At 33.1% G+C, this 17,169-nt stretch overlaps 1 protein-coding gene across 1 annotated transcript in view; it reads right to left on the bottom strand.

Annotated features, from left to right (window-relative positions):
• Positions 1-3,429: 3,429 nt before the first annotated feature.
• The window catches only part of LOC108909769 (xanthine dehydrogenase/oxidase-like), a 31,980-nt gene continuing 18,240 nt past the window's right edge, over positions 3,430-17,169 (bottom strand). Inside the window, exons 14-22 of the mRNA XM_018714185.1 lie at positions 15,655-16,034; positions 10,376-10,569; positions 10,108-10,266; positions 9,875-10,003; positions 5,790-5,920; positions 5,558-5,739; positions 5,312-5,479; positions 3,693-3,806; positions 3,430-3,638 (exon numbers count right to left, since the gene is read on the bottom strand). Coding sequence (XP_018569701.1) covers positions 3,571-3,638; positions 3,693-3,806; positions 5,312-5,479; positions 5,558-5,739; positions 5,790-5,920; positions 9,875-10,003; positions 10,108-10,266; positions 10,376-10,569; positions 15,655-16,034 — 1,525 coding nt within the window. The 3' untranslated portion in view covers positions 3,430-3,570. The remainder of the gene's footprint in view (positions 3,639-3,692; positions 3,807-5,311; positions 5,480-5,557; positions 5,740-5,789; positions 5,921-9,874; positions 10,004-10,107; positions 10,267-10,375; positions 10,570-15,654; positions 16,035-17,169) is intronic.

The raw sequence follows: 17,169 nt of genomic DNA, 5'->3' as shown, positions 1-17,169 counted from the left end.
GTTGTAGTACTTCATAAAAGAATTTTTCCTTTTGAGAAAATCGAATTTTATTAACAACATACACGTATTGTGTCAGAACATTTTTGTAAAAATCTTGGTTTCTATAGAATTAAAAGAAAAAAAGAACTGTTAAGTAAGATGTTCAATATGTGTGCACCTTGAACTTCAATGCGTTTTCTGATATTACTCAATCACCTCTATTCGAAAGAACATGTGGTGATCATGATCATTTCTAATGATGTCGGCGTACGTAATTATGCGATTTAATAAAACTTTTAAAATGGCTCCAAAGAAAAAAGCGAGAGGATTAAGATCGGGACCAAAACCAAAAAAAAATCGTAGGGAACTCTGGGGTCCTTTTCTCGGCGATTTTTTAATATACAGATTTCAAACCAATTGCATCAAATAGTGCTTACAAAAACATGATTTAAAAAAAAGCGTCTCGATCCGACCAATAGGAGCCGAGATAATTTTTTTTCTTAAAAACGGTATTCTGACTGTTCTATTTAATATTTTACAATAAACTTGGGCTCGTTGTAAAGTAGAAGACTTCCTTTATATGTTTTTTTTTCTGAAACGATTCGACCGCGAAATGACCAAATAAACATTCGTTAAAGGCAGCGAGATTCACGCGGCGGCCCGCGCGGCTGAGCGGTAGCCAGGAGAGCACTGTGACGTCATAATGCCCTTGCTGCGCTCCGTTTCACAAAATTCTCACTTAACAAATGGATTGTGGCATTTAGAAAGCAGCTACCGGAATGCTTTTTATTAAATCAACTTATTTTTTCCAATTGAATGGTGTAGGCAAAAGTCTGTGAAGGCCATCGCCAGACCCCGAAAAATACATATTTATTGACTTTTCACGTTTTCTTTTGTAATTATGCTTTCGATATTTTCACAAGAAAGTCTTTTTATGTATTTAAAACCAAAAGTCAATTATTTCTTTGAAAAAAGTGATCAGTACTCTATTTGCATGCTCAGAAAAGGTAGACGTATAAAATATTGCCTTAAAATTAACTGTTATTGCGTAAATTGTGCCTAGAATATTATTGAATGTTACAATATCAACATACATTTAAGTACTGCATTTTATAATATTTATAAATAAAAAGAACTGTTACATTCAATTCTACCATATTTTATTTAATTAATTGTATTATAAAGATGTTTTTTTAATTTTTATAAGAATATTAAAATTAATATAAAAAATATTTAATGTATAATATCTATATTTTGTGCAAAACCGTACTTTATTATCAACTTCGACGTCACCTGTTACATGGGTGTTGCACAATAATGAAAACGTAATATTGACAGTTAGTAGAAGGAAGCACAAAAAACGTTTAGGTGGGGAATTCTGGAAGGAAGCCTAAACAGTTGAAGATAGACAGTTGAAATGGAGACAAGTAGTAAGACGATCGGCGGGCAGTGTGACAAAATAGTGAAAAATAAAAGTGTTTAACCGGTATTAATTAGCAGGTAATATTCTCTAAGTACTTTGTTGTTAATTGTTCTATGTAATCTTATGATTGTGATGATTATAGACGTTTCATGATAATAATTCTGTATATGTTTAGCCTTCATTGTCTTATGCTCAGGGGCGTATATTTTTCTAACGTAAAATTGTTACAATTATTATTAAAGATTGCTCATTATTTATTACATGTTAAAATATGTATATATTGTCGTGACTGCCCGGATATTGCAATAACAACTCCTTTGTTTCACATTTAACTTGTTTTGTCATGATTACGTTGTTCGAAAAACAACTAATAAATCATTTCTTGTGCTCACTTTATGTCAAGACGCATATAAGGGCCTTGTTGAATTCACTAACATTTTCGCCCGTGAGGAACGAATCTGAAAAAAAAAGAATAATTAAATACAAAAAAAGAATTGCTAAAACAGATCTTCCGAAATCTCAACTCATAGCTGGATTGCCTCCCGTATGGGACTCCAGTACCTTCCGGCCCTGCCGGCTAACTAACACCAAACCTCTTCAGTTTTACTTGGAAGTGTGTATGTCTAATTCGAGTGAGGTGACATTTAGTGACACATTAAATGAGTCAGGTCTTATTTATCATTAGCAAAGGATCCTAATTTATGCCTTTGGTTATAGGTTGTTTTGTATTTATATTTGGGTAGTTAGAGCAACGATCGTGGGTTTCTCTGCCATTCTCTTTTCCCACAGGAGCTCTAGGTGAGCCTGGCACTTTCATTTTATGTTAAATGGTTGTTAATGTTTTTGTTGTTCTTTCTATTTGTCACATGTTTAATAAATAAAGTTAGGTGTATTTACTCTGCTTTTGTTTTATAAAATTAAACCATACTTCCCCTCTTTAAAGTTAGTAGCCAGCGCCTATCGGTCAATTAAAAATAGATATATACAACGTAGGTATACCTTTTGATGATCACATATTTTTGGCCACAACTACGTTTACTTATTTTTTCTTTTTTCGATCGAACCCGGGTATGTTATACTACAATTTTAGACTTCGATGAATTTTTCAAGTTAATTGTTGACGTTGTATAGCTCGTGATTTGAATGTGGCACAAAATCATCTCAAAAATCTGAAATTTACACAGACGCAAGATAATGTAATTACCTTTTGATCCATTTTTGCCGAATTTCGATATCTTGATCTGATTTTGAAATTGGGGGTGCGGATTGCTGGTATTTGTTGAGCACCCCAACAGTTATCTTTTCCTGTAGTTTCATCCAATTTCAACCAAATTCGTTATTTTTATTTAATGCTGAAAATTTTGCTCATTTTTTTTCTGCGCTAATTTTGCAATGTAGAAAAAATTTTGCGAGTTTTCGCAAAAGGCTGTCCTTGTAGCAAATTTGCTCAGGAACAAAATCGATAAGTATAACTCAGGTCGCCCAGACTATTTCAAAGTATCAGCCAATGTTGAAAGTAAAATTAAAAATAAAACTCCTTCTCGCTTTTAGATTTAATGGAAGAAAAAATTAAACAATGTTACAAATTATTCTAATAGCTGTTTTACATTGACAATTTATTGATGAATAAATTGACGAAGTTCTTCATGAATTAATTTACGAATTTATTGGTAAACAATGTGGTTTTACACTGCTACAGACTTTGTGCTTTTTTTGACGTATGAATCAGTTCTACCAATGAATCAAAGAAACAAATAAATTTCAAAAATGTCACCTTTCCACTCATAATTGTAGTGATACAATAGCGGTACCGTTCTGACATATTATATAAATATTAGTTTTTGTAAGTAACAAATCAGTAAAACCAATGCAAAACTAGCACGGCGCCACACAATTATTTACATATTCCAATAACATAACCTCATTACTGATATGAGGCTGGAAATCTGTTGAAGAAATTGACGAAAATTAGAACATGCTCTAATTCGTCAAGAACTTGATGAATAAATTCATGAAGTTATTTGACGGCAGATTTGGTGCATTGCACTTGTCCAATTTCTTGATGAAGCGACTTCATGAATTAATTGATCAATAAATTGTCACAACAGCTAGAAGATATTGGAACCCTAATAACACCTTATACATTGAAAACTAAAATTCTAACTTCTTTATAAAACATATTGTTTGTAATTATTGAGAGAATTCAAAAGTGTATTTTCAATAGTGCTTGTTCCATCTGAAAGAAGGAAGAATAAAACATTTTTTTCATAAATTTACGTTTAGTACATACCAATGGGATACCATTTTGGCTTATCGGGGGCAGCTTCTTTTCTGGCGGAAGCCAAAGCATTTCTAATTGCTAACGGAACACTGCAGGAAAGACACATTGGAGGTTCTCCAATCGCTTAAAAAATAGAGATATGTTCAGATGTAACTAAGAAAAATTAAAATTAATCGAAAAGCAATTTGTCAAATTCACTGCATCTAATCCAAGAAAATCTGTTTTTCTCTCATTTTGTGTTATTACACAATTTTACAGAATATGTCAAAACTAAACAAGATTTAATAAATATGAAAAAATTAGATTAGCAGAAATAATGGGTTGGGGAATAAGTAGAATGTCCGTTTTTTTTTCAAATTTAAAAATTCACAAATTCACATGAAAATTAAACGCATTGTCTAATTGACATATGTCCTTGGAAAGACGACTTATTGCTATATCGGATTGTGTTTTTCGCTGCTTCGTTAGATTTTCATTTATTTGAAATGGAGTGTCAACAAGTTGATAAATCTGAACATTTTCGGCATTCGCTTCTTTTTATTTTTAATCGAAACTGGGTAAACGCTAAAACCGATCAAGCTGCTCGGGAAGATTTGTGCCGTATATGGTAATGATACGATGAATGAACGAACGGCCTGTAGATGGTTTTCGCGTTTTAAAAAAGGTGATTTCAGCCTTAAAGACATAGATCGTTCCAGACGTCCTGCGGAATTTAATGAAGAGCAATTGAATCGACTCCTTCACGAAAATCCAAAATAATCAACAAGGGAATTGACTCAAGAGATGGGATGTGATCACAAAACAGTAGTAAACCACATACATTCGAAGGAAAAAGTTCTAAAACTCGGCGCTTAGGTCCCACATGTTTTAAAGGAAAACAATAAAAAATCAACGCTCCTCAATTGCCGCTGGTTTGCTCTGTCGTCATCGATCAGCACGTGGTCATAAGAAACGTTTTCTTCATCATACTGTCACTGGTGATGAAAAATGGCGTCTGTACATGAACTTCAAGCAGCGGAAAGAATGGTTAGGCCCCAAAACACAAACAACTTCGCGAACATGACCAGAACTTCATCCCCGAAGGATAATATTATGCGTCTGGTTGGAGTGGAAAGGGATTCTTTATTTCAAACCATTACCAATCAAACCGTCAACAATGAACTCTATGTCCAACAACTACGGCCACTCCACGAGGCTACTCAAGAAAGAAAATCTGATCGATGATACAACGTCATTTTGTTAGCATGACAATGCGCGACCACATATCGCCAATCCAAAACGACCATTTAGGAGTTGAATTGGTTATGCTGCACTCACCTTACTCTCCCGATCTCACGCCTTCTGATTTTCACCTCTTGCTTTTTGTCAAACTTATTACGCGGTCTTTCTTGTCTGTTAACGACAATGAGTTAGGAGCTTGATTGGATGAGTTTTTCGAGTCAAAACCGGAGGATTTCTACAGGGCCATCGAGAAACTTGTTGAACGTTAGGAGGAGATCATAAATAACGATGGAGAATATATCACTGATTAGCCTACTGATAATTGCATAGTTAAAAATAAAATATCTTAAATTTGAGAAAAACGGGCATTACTTGATTCCCAACCCTATAATTTCCAAATTCCGTACCTTTCGATTTGAGTACTCCCACAGGATTTGGATTTTTTTCTGGAAACTTTATCCTAAAGTTGATAGGGATGTCCTTAGCTCCAGGTGGTCTATAATTCCAAGTTCTATTCGTAAGAATTTTTCCTTCGTCATTAAATATGATTTCTTCTGTAGTGTAATATCCGATCCCTTAAAATATGAGATAAAAAAATAAGAATTTCCCTTATTTATTAGTTTCAGTTTTCAGTGCAAAAGGAATAAACTCACCCATTACAAATGCACCTTCCGCCTGACCCATGTCTATAAGGGGACTCATACTATCTCCTACATCTTCAATGATGTCTACCCTTAAAATCTGATGTTGGCCCGTCAAAATATCTACTTCTACTTCCGTAGCGCAAACTCCATAAATCGGATACTCCTGGACTCCTGGTTCATATTCGGAATAACTGAAATTATTCAAATTAATCGACCTGTGCTTCATAATACATGTACTTACAATCCTGATGCTGACAACTGAATATTGGAATTGAAGCACTCTTCTATTAAGTCCTTCCATGACGGATTCCCCATCTTCTTCCTTATTGGATTTATTCTATCTAACAGTACGTCACAAGCCTTAAGTAACGCCTGTAATAAAACATTTCCAATGATATGATATGATATAACAGTTATGGAAGTAAGTCCCTGTTTTAATACATTTTTTTTATTAATTCAAGGGAGGAGACCGATGTCGATTGTAACAAAAATTGCACTAATCACCTTGAAACCTAAATTTCAGAAGTATTTTCTGGCAAATTATATGAAACATGCGTTTATGCTTAGCAAATCAGAATTTGATCTAATAATTTCTTATTTTATGATAATAATTTTATAACAAAAAGCAGCACTGTCTGTAAAGAAATAATATGAATTAAAAGTAAATCATTGCAATAAAAGATATAAGCGGTGATTATAATATAAATTACCTAAAAAATCCAAAAGTGGAATAAAATTCGTTGCTTTAAATCTAGAAATATATACAGGGTGTTCCATAATGATGTGCAAATATTTTGAGGAGATATTTAGTAAGTAATTTGGGGGGGGGGGGTACTTCCAATATATTTTTTTGATTTGAGCCCCTTGAGAAAATATTCAAATCTCAAAATGGCCGAAAAAATTAGCTTTTATTTTTTTTCACGAAAACGATTAAACTTAGAAGTTTGAATTTTGGTACACGTTAACAACTAGTTGAATGATATTTTTTGGTACGTTTTTTTTCTGGTTTATGTTTTTGAATGAAAGAAATTGCACCCCTTGGTTTTATTTATCTCACATTTTTTTCTACGTTAGCCAATTCCAACAAGAAAAATAGCTTTTAATACTACATTTCATTTAGAAACTCTTTTTACTCCCATTTTTTCGTATACCTAATGTTTACGAGCAAAGAAATAAATTACTTTTCCTTGCCGATTAGGTATACATAATTAGTATAACAGTTATATACCAAAAACGATCGTTATTTTTGACATGCTTTTTGCAAAAATTCTCTTTTATTAACAGGAAAAAAAAAATAAAAGCTAATTTTTTCGGCCATTTTGAGATTTGTATATTTTCTCAGGGTGGCTCAAATCGACAAGATGTGACTTTTTAAACACCTCCTTAAAATATTTGCACATCATTATAAAACACCCTGTATATAAAAATAAGTCAAAATATGTATATGTTTTTTAGAAATATGAAATGGCAGCCAGAGCAAATAAAGTAGTAATTATAATAGCCACCTGAAGGACCTTAACATTTTCATTTAGATGTTCTTTCTGTTATACAGGGTGTTTTACAAGCTATGACAAACTTTGACAGATCGTAGCTGGGTTAATTTCAAACATTCTTTTCTCATACGAACATAGGTCCGATTCGTTATTGTTTAGAAGTTACAAGGATTTAAAAAAATATAATTTCATATTTCAAAAAAGTAGCCTGACAAATAAGAAGGATGGTTGCTATAACAATAATTATTATTTGTGTCATTTTGTTTATTCATTTGACACTTAGCTTTAAAGTGCTCAATAAAAAATGAATTTATTTACAACTGAAGAGTATGCAGATATTGTCTTTGAATATGGGTATTCAAATGGGAACTAAAGACAAGCAGTCCGAGAATGCCGACCGAAAAAAACCCAAATCGACATCAATCTGCCCACATAGTCTTTAGTGCATCATTTCGTAGACTTCAAGAAGAAGGTAACTCCACACCAAAAAAGACCATTCGTCCTACTCAAGTAAATGTACAAAATGAAGAAGATATAATTGATGCTGTCGTTGACAACTGTTCAATTCACAGACCAACAAAATTTAACTTTTTTTGTAAGCAGAAACTTGAATATATATTTCCGAAGGATTTAGGTGCACTGAATCCGAATCTGGCAGCAGAATTGCTCTATCACGTCAGGTTTTTTGAGATATCCTTACTTAAAAGTGCAAAAAACACTGTTTTTCGTCATATTTGAGGTTATGTAGTAATGCAATCTATTTTTTTCCAAAAAACTAATACATTGAATCTAAAAGTACAAGGCTCCATCCTTCGAATGCCGTTGAGTTTGCTCAAATAGTTTTTTTTTCGTTGAGATATCACATGTTGAAGTTTTTAAGTTTCTCAGTTTCTTAATATGCGAAAATCTACTGAGGGTTGCTTTCGCTGTACAGCAAGAATAAAACGCTCTCTCAACGGCAATAATAAACTATTTTATTGAAAACTAAATTGTGGAAAAAGAAGTGTTGACGGTTTGAGGGTTTGCTGGAGAGTCTTCTGTGTGTAGTCGGTCGTAGGTATATTGGTAGTTACTGGTAGAAGTCCCTGCTGGTTGGCGCCACTTTGCAGGAGTCGTCTTTCGGGAACCCCGTGGTGCATCCGGCGGCGTTCTTGACGTTGTGCATTAAAAATGGGTTACTTGCGAACATGTGTATCTACACTACTAAGGATCCCTTAGACATCAAGCAGTCGATGGCAAATCAGAATCATACCCATACGGTTTGTGGGTTTGGAGTTGGTGGGCTTGGGGTTTGTAAGCTTGTAGTTTGTAGGTTCGAGTTTTATGGGATTGGGGTGTGTGGGTTTAGGGATTGTGGATTTGGGATTTGTGCGTTTGTGGATTTGGAGTTTGTGAGTTCGTATGTATTGAAGGTTTCTGAGTATGAAGTTTCTGAACTGCAATCAACTGTTTGACGTCTCAGAGATTCTTAGTAGATTTTCGCATATTAGGAAACTGAGAAAAATTTCAACATGTGATTTCTTATCGAAAAAAAAAGATATTTGAGCAAACTCAACGGCATTCGAAAGGGGGAGCCTTGTACTTTTAAATTATATGTATTTTTTTTAAAAAAGAATAGATGGCATTACTACATAACCTTAAATATGACGAAAAACGGTGTTTTTTGCACTTTTAGATCAGGATATCTCAAAAACCTGACGTGATAGAGCAATTCTGCGGCTAGATTCGGATTCAGCGCACCGAAATCCTTCGGGAATGCATTTTAGTGTGTGTGCTTTTTGACCCTTGTTGACCTGTGTTATTGTTCGGCGTGTTTATAACAAGTAATCTTCACTTATCACCGAATTTTGTATGGCGCGTATTGAACAGAGAAATCTTACATCCGTTTCATCGTCAAAATGTACAAGCGTTACATGCTGCAGATGCTCCTTAGCGATTAGAATTTTATCACTGGTTACTTCAACAACATGCACAAAATGATAAATTCATTTCGCTTGTCATGTGGTCTGACGAAGCGTGTTTTACTAGGGGCGGCATAAATAATAATCATATTGAATATATCTGGGCGTTATAAAATCCACATGCAATTATTAGATCAAGACGATTTCAGCAACGTTTCAGTGTCAACGCTTAGGGTACCATTTACAACAAAATTTACTACCTGTACAGATTTTAAATGATCGAACAACCTTTTTAATTTCATTGATGACGTAGGGCTTATATATTGTTCAAAATATATCACGATGGTACATAGAGGGAGGCAACTAACTGCTTCTTTAAATGATAATTTTCCGAATAAATGGATACGTCAAAAAGTTCCAATAGCATAGCCATCACGTTCCCTAGATCTAAATCCTTTGGACTTTTATTTATAGGGACATTTGAAGCAGCTTGTCTACCAGGTTGATATCACTACTCGTCAGCAGTTATTTGAAAGAATTCAGGATGCAGCTAACCAGATAAGAAATGATCCAAATCTCATCCGTCAAGGGACGGAATCTTTAGTTCGTCGATGTGAGGTTTGCATTCGGGTCGAGGATGGACGTTTTGAACAATTTTTATAGTTTCAAGATTTATTAATTTAGTTAATAAAGGTTAACTAATGTTTAAACTTTAAACAAATTATTGTTATGACAACCATCATTTTTATTTATCAGGCTACTTTGATTGAAATATAAAACTATATTTTTTAAAATGCTTGTAACTTCTAAACAAAAAAGAATCGGACCTATGCTCATATAAGAAAAAATGTTTGAAATTAACCCAGCTATCACCTGTCAAAGTTTGTCATAGATCTTGTATAAAACCCTGTATAGTTTATTTGGATACTTACGTAACATATCCCTTCGTTTGTGACACTGGCACCGGTACATGAAGAATTGGGTGATATCACGTTGTAGCTTGGCTGAACAGAAACCTTGGATATCGGTATTCCCAATTTGTAAGCACATACTTGAATTACCTAAATGATGGAAGCAAGTAATAAATAGAAAATAAGTAGAGACAATTTATTAGGACGTTCAGTTTCATGTGTAGTATTACTACAAAACTAAAGACACGATCTACCTTAGTATTGATGCCTTGTCCGATTTCTATACCTGCGTGGCATACAACGACACTACCGTCGCCGTGGAAAATAGACACTGATACGGTGTAGTTAAAATTAATTATCAGTGTCCATACCATCGGCACCAAAGACATGCCCTTTTTCTTCCATCGATTTGTCTAAAAAGGTACTTTTATTTCATTTAATGAGTTAATAGACACTTTATAAATTTGAAATTTTGGTTAGTGAATTTTAATTACAAATTTCATTCGTCAGTTAAAAGTTTACCTCATTAAAAGTTCGTATGTTTTTCTTCCTATTAGCAATATCTCCCCAAGTTTGAATATCCTTCCAATATTTCATTATTTTAGGATATTTGTTTTTATCAATGTTAGCTTCTTTCACGTCAGCGGCATCCAAATTTATAGAATAAGCTATGTGCTCCATTATACTGTCTATACAACAAACGCCTTCCAGAGTTCCTAAAAATATACAAAAAAATATTAAAACAACTCAGGAGACAAAACATAATTTCACAAAAAATAACACTGGCAAAAAATCTAGTAACTCCTAAAACTCGAACAGTTATAATTTATTTAGAAACAATATTAATATTACATCCCGAACAGATACTTATGTTAAATCCCTGAGAAGTAATTACGGAGATATTCAGTTTAACTGCAATATTATCGTCGTCATCTGGTGTAGCTGATCAAGGTAGAAGGGTTCTCTAAAGCATTAGAAGAGGTACTGGTGCTGGAAAGAATTATCTCAGCAATTATATTTTTATTTGTAATAGAATCCTCGATGTCGTTTTATTGTAATTAAATTAGCTCCCGAATCTGCTAACAGAAATGCCGAAGATCTTCAGAAACAATGGTCAGTAAGCTGCTTCGGAAAGTACTTATCCCAACAGGTTGAACTGTACATTTGTCGTTAACGTAATTTAGAAAAAAGCGACGGTGGATAACGGCGGCTGGCCTTAATGCAGCTTAGTTATAGTAATAATTCATGTAGCTTCCAATGATACAAAAACTACGACGAACATTGGTTTTAGTCTCCAAAATATGAATCAATAAGGAGTTTTCTGATTTTTCAATATCATCCAATGTTAATTTACAAAGCTCTTCACGACGACGGTATGCTCCAAACAGTATTAGTTAAAATGAAATAAAACATTTTTTGAATGCCGACTCTTTAAAGCAGTAAAATTATACTCGCATAACTTCATCTAAATCAAATTCATCCTAGGAAACAACCCTTGTAGTATGGTTTATTCGTTTCTGGACTCTGTATATTACAAAATACAATCTGGTTGACTTCGTCAGTTGCGTATTTCTCAGGAATGGTGCACTTATATAGCAATTTCAATAAGAATACTCTTATGAGTATTACGCAAAGTATTAGAATACGCAAAATGAATTTTTTAATTATAATATACATATAAGTATTATGTAAAGAATCTAACCTCAAAAAGATATGTGGTAAAACATCACTGAGAAAGATCGTAGTCATAGGAGATCAAAATCTAACAACAATGATGTATGTACTTAGCACCCTCTGAAACTTATCTGTATCAAATGTCAATGCATTTATTGTTTTTTTTTTTTTGGAAAATATATGATTAGAATTTAATCTTAAAAGCCACCGTTGACGCCCTGTTTCTCAAAAACAAAAAACGATAAGAAAAAAATCGTCTTAATTTATATATGTTCTATCAGGTGAATTTATAGTATATTTTTCCAAAACATCCTGTATAAGCTGTATAGTCAAAGGTATAACATGAGTCAAAACGTGTCGATACTTGTCACATTATACCATTGTATCATTCCGCTTTGTAATTTTATTTTTATTTTTATTAATAAACAAAAATCTTGCTCGTTCAAGCACATTTGCCATCACAAATTATGTATTTATTGCATGATGGTCCACTCATGAGTTTAAATTAAAAAAATTCATTCTCAAAGTAATTGCAGTTCATTCCTTTTTCTCATTTTATCATCATCACCAAAAATGGCATAATTTTTGGGGGAAATAGACCAAAAAATGTAAGTACAAAGTATTGAAAAACAATAAATATAATTGGGCAGTTTTGTTGAAATATAGGAAAAATGAGTTCAATATTACTTTTTTTAGTGAAAGTCCATTCTTCTGCTTTTGTCCCTAATAAACTTTACAATTACCTACGTTTCTTGGTATTTCTCGCACCATTAGTTTTTCAAAAATAGCGTTAGTGTTCGTCTGTCTTTATAATCAACTTTTACAATCTTCTAAAAAACACACAAGAAGCAACAAGTAAGTAACAAAATTTTACACCACACCTGAACAAATTACATTTAATAAGAAAAAAGAAACATGAGTAGCTACAATTTAGTTAAGGTCGGACTGAACTGAGCCCAAACTGCATGGTAAATATGCGTTACTCTCAGTCCGTCTTTCACTGCTGCGCGACGGTAACCATGACCGCCCCTGTAAACACTTTACAGATGTAGGAGCGAGCTACGTATAAAGTTTTCCAACAAGTTGAATTAAATTGAGTGCACATTACAAATTAAACATTTCCTTTTTAACGTGTTTCATAGGGCCAATCTATTCAATTATCCTGATAACATTCTAAATTAAATTAATTTTAAATTATTTTTTTATACTATGAAATTTTCCAAGTCTTAGTAGCTGAAAGTTAGTACAACTTCTTCGAGGTCATATTTTTTTCCAAAATTCCAAGAATTTTCTACATAACTTGGCAACCCCGCACTAAAATGATAAACTGTTTATATTGCCATATATAGAACTTTCTCGGAAATCCGTATATTTAAAAATATACAGGGTGTTCCATTTAAAAAGTGTAATATTTAGCATGTCCCGTTTTTACTCATCACCCTGTATGTTTCGAATTAATTTTGTAGTTTAGGTTTCTTGATTCTGTATAACTTTTATATAAACTTTTTTTCTGTATTATGAGTAACAAGGGAGTTATGTTACTTTCTCACACTAATGGCCCCTGTATAGTATATGTGTAGTATAATAATAATAATAATAAAAACAGTATGTTGAAATAATCCACCTATAATAATAAACTAATACACAATTTAACANTTTTTTCCTTTTTAATATGACCGGCTATGAAAATACAGATAAAACTATAATTCTTACTTTTACAAAAGTCATATCTGTTGTAAAAATATGACATTTATTTTAAATGCACATCATATACCCGTGTGATAATATAATACTAACGAAATTTAATTGATAGGTGGATAGGAACAAACGGACCGATCAGATGGCCGCCTAGGTTACCTGATCTGAGTCCGTTGGACTTTTTCCTTTGGGGTTTTCTAATAGACATTATATTTAAAATTCCTTTTAATAATATTTTAAATACCTATACATTTAATGAATGCTACCCGAAGCGTTGCCAGAAGATGCGTGAAATGTGTGACAGTTGAGGGACGGCAATTTGAACATTTAGCTATCATTTTTGAAAGTTTTTATTGATGCAGGTACTTACTATTGTTTAATTTACGTTTAATATTGTAACTTCAGTTGAAGTGGAACAAAAATTTGAAAAATCTGTCTTTTCTTATCTGTAACATATATTTTAAATAAACGTCATATTTTTACAACAGATATGAGTTTTGCAAAAGTAAGAGTTATAGTTTTGTATGTATTTTCATAGCCAGCCATATTAAAATGTAAAAAAGGATCGAATTTATATATAAAACACCCCGTATCTCCTGTGTTTCGAAAAATAACTATAGCATATGGTATATTGCTGAAAAGCAAAAAAAATCTCCATTTTTTTAGGTCATAACCAGCTACCATTTCCATTCAAAACATTATAACTTTGGATCATAACTCCGGAATCGTAAGACCTACTAAAAATCTAATACCGGCATTCAATTCTACGCCAAAGAATTAGTCTTGAGCAGTTTTCACTTTAACTCTAACTTATTTAACATCTGAGATACAGACATGTTCAAAAGTGTCACAATAACGAGAAACGCCCTGTAACTCAGAAACAAATGAAGATAGTAAATTTCTGATTTGACAGTCGAGTTTGCCATGAAAATCGAGCTCGAGAACGTGGTGTCAGATTTATCATATCTTTAGTAGTTTCTGAGATACCCTGAAATCCCATCGAAAATGGACCAGCCTGTACATTACAAATTTAACATTTCCTTTTTAATGTGTTTCTTAAGGTTAATATATTTCCAGATAATATTGTAAACTAAATTTTAAATTATTTTTTTTTAATATGTTAATTTCTAGGGGGCGCCGCCCCAGAGCCCCCGTATCAGCCGCTACTGCATCGTAGTCTGCCATTAATTTTATTACCTACCAGGAGCTCTCGTAAAACAGTTAGCAGGGGTATCCGTGGAAACAGTATATATTGAAAAATACCATCTGCTTATATCATAGCCGTTCTGGTAGCCCTTTAACAAATGATCAATTATTGGTTCATTTCCACCAACACCCACATCAGAATACAGATCTGCTTCCAGATATTGAATAACCCCTTTATCGTTCACCCCAACCTCGTAGTTTGCGTAAAAGGGGTACCTCTTGCCGATAATGGTCATATTCTTCTCCAAAGGCAACCACATCTTCACAGGTTTTCGCAGTTTGAGAGCTGCCAAGGCAGCTGCTGCGCACAGCATGCTGTTCCGCGTGATTTTCGCACCAAAAGCACCACCAAGGCGGCGTATACGCAGGTTGATTCTGAAATAAAATTTTCTGCATAGGAAATTATTAATAAATAGTTGGTGAATTCAACGTAAATAATTATCTTCATAGTATCCTACTTATTAGTGGTCCAACCAAATTTCACTTGATGAAAAAAAAAATTGTTACCCAGACTTTTATATGTGGAAATGGTAAAAGGGCTTATAATAAACGAAAAAAAAATAAATGCATGAGCAGGGGCGGCGGAGGGTTCATTTGGGGGGTTGAAAAGTTATGAAAAATTGTATCATCGGGATTTTTGGCGAAAGTTGACGTCAAACAAAAAAGTATCCAATATAAAAGTTGTAATTCATGCAAAAATCTACAACTTTTGTAGGGATAGAGTTTTCAACATAACCTCAAAATTTCCGAGAAAAATGCGAAAAACAAGTTTTTTTCGTTTTTTATTTCTCTGTCTTAAATAACCTCAAATTTTTTTAGATAAAAAAAATCAAGAAGTTTCTGAGATATTCATTTTTTTCGACCTGAGACACTTTCTATTCAAAGAAAAATTCTATTTAAAAAAAATCATCGTACAGAGTTCTGCCGGTAATCATTTTTTTCGTTTTGACATATTTTTTGGTGAAATAAAAAAAATCTGTAATCACAGTTCAAAAACATGCTCAGTAGATAAGCTAAGGGCGTTCAGAGCCAAAATCCCATGTATTTTCTTATGAAGGTTCAGATTGCAAATTTTTGGTGAANGTTAATATATTTCCAGATAATATTGTAAACAAAATTTTAAATTATTTTTTTTTAATATGTTAATTTCTAGGGGGCGCCGCCCCAGAGCCCCCGTATCAGCCGCTACTGCATCGTAGTCTGCCATTAATTTTATTACCTACCAGGAGCTCTCGTAAAACAGTTAGCAGGGGTATCCGTGGAAACAGTATATATTGAAAAATACCATCTGCTTATATCATAGCCGTTCTGGTAGCCCTTTAACAAATGATCAATTATTGGTTCATTTCCACCAACACCCACATCAGAATACAGATCTGCTTCCAGATATTGAATAACCCCTTTATCGTTCACCCCAACCTCGTAGTTTGCGTAAAAGGGGTACCTCTTGCCGATAATGGTCATATTCTTCTCCAAAGGCAACCACATCTTCACAGGTTTTCGCAGTTTGAGAGCTGCCAAGGCAGCTGCTGCGCACAGCATGCTGTTCCGCGTGATTTTCGCACCAAAAGCACCACCAAGGCGGCGTATACGCAGGTTGATTCTGAAATAAAATTTTCTGCATAGGAAATTATTAATAAATAGTTGGTGAATTCAACGTAAATAATTATCTTCATAGTATCCTACTTAGTAGTCCAACCAAATTTCACTTGATGAAAAAAAAAATTGTTACCCAGACTTTTATATGTGGAAATGGTAAAAGGGCTTATAATAAACGAAAAAAAAAATAAATGCGTGAGCAGGGGCGGCGGAGGGTTGATTTGGGGAGTTGAAAAGTTATGAAAAATTGTATCATCGGGATTTCTGGCGAAAGTTGACGTCAAACAAAAAAGTATCCAATATAAGAGTTGTAAATCATGCATAAATCTACAACTTTTGTAGGGGTAAAGTTTTTAACATAACCTCAAAATTTCCGAGAAAAATGCGAAAAACAAGTTTTTTTCGTTTTTTATTTCCCTGTCTTAAATAACCTCAAATTTTTTTAGATAAAAAAATCAAGAAGTTTCTGAGATATTAAATTTTTTCGACCTGAAACACTTCTATTCAAAGAAAAATTCTATTTAAAAAAATCATCGTACAGAGTTCTGCCGGTAATAATTTTTTTCGTTTTGACATATATTTTTTGGTGAAATAAAAAACATCTGTATTCACAGATCAAAAACATGCTCAAAGATGCAAAAAAGTAAAAAATTACTTGCAGCAATGAATTTTTCAGTAATTGTTGATAATTTGTTTAAATTAAAAAGCACTCAAAAACTGATTACACCATTCAATTCTATGGAAAAAAAAATATTTAAAAAAACTATGTCTCATTGTTTGACCCAAAACTTTATTTTTGTAAGTACAGTATTGCTATAAACATCTAAGTCGAATTACAAATGCACAAATGATGATTTGAGATTTCAGCAATACAAAGTATTAACTACAAAGACGAAATCCGAAAACCCGAAATTTTGCAAAATTGTTTTATTTTTTTTTCTGGCTTTATTTGAAAAGGAATTTTAAATAAATTGCATATTTACATTGCCACTTTTTTCGCTCTATCCAATGGCGTCAACATTTTTGCAATCCAACGTTTCGTCTTTGAGGGGCCCTCATCAGATTAATTTTTTTAAATATATCGCTGCTATTTTTATGACAAAATCTAGTCATTTTTAATTCTGTATTAGATGATATTA

The sequence above is a fragment of the Anoplophora glabripennis genome, unplaced genomic scaffold, assembly GCF_000390285.2.
Source record: "Anoplophora glabripennis isolate ALB-LARVAE unplaced genomic scaffold, Agla_2.0 scaffold492, whole genome shotgun sequence".
Lineage (NCBI taxonomy): Eukaryota > Metazoa > Arthropoda > Insecta > Coleoptera > Cerambycidae > Anoplophora > Anoplophora glabripennis.
The sequence above is the reverse complement of the archived record's forward strand: the minus strand, read 5'-3'. Positions and strand labels throughout refer to the sequence as shown.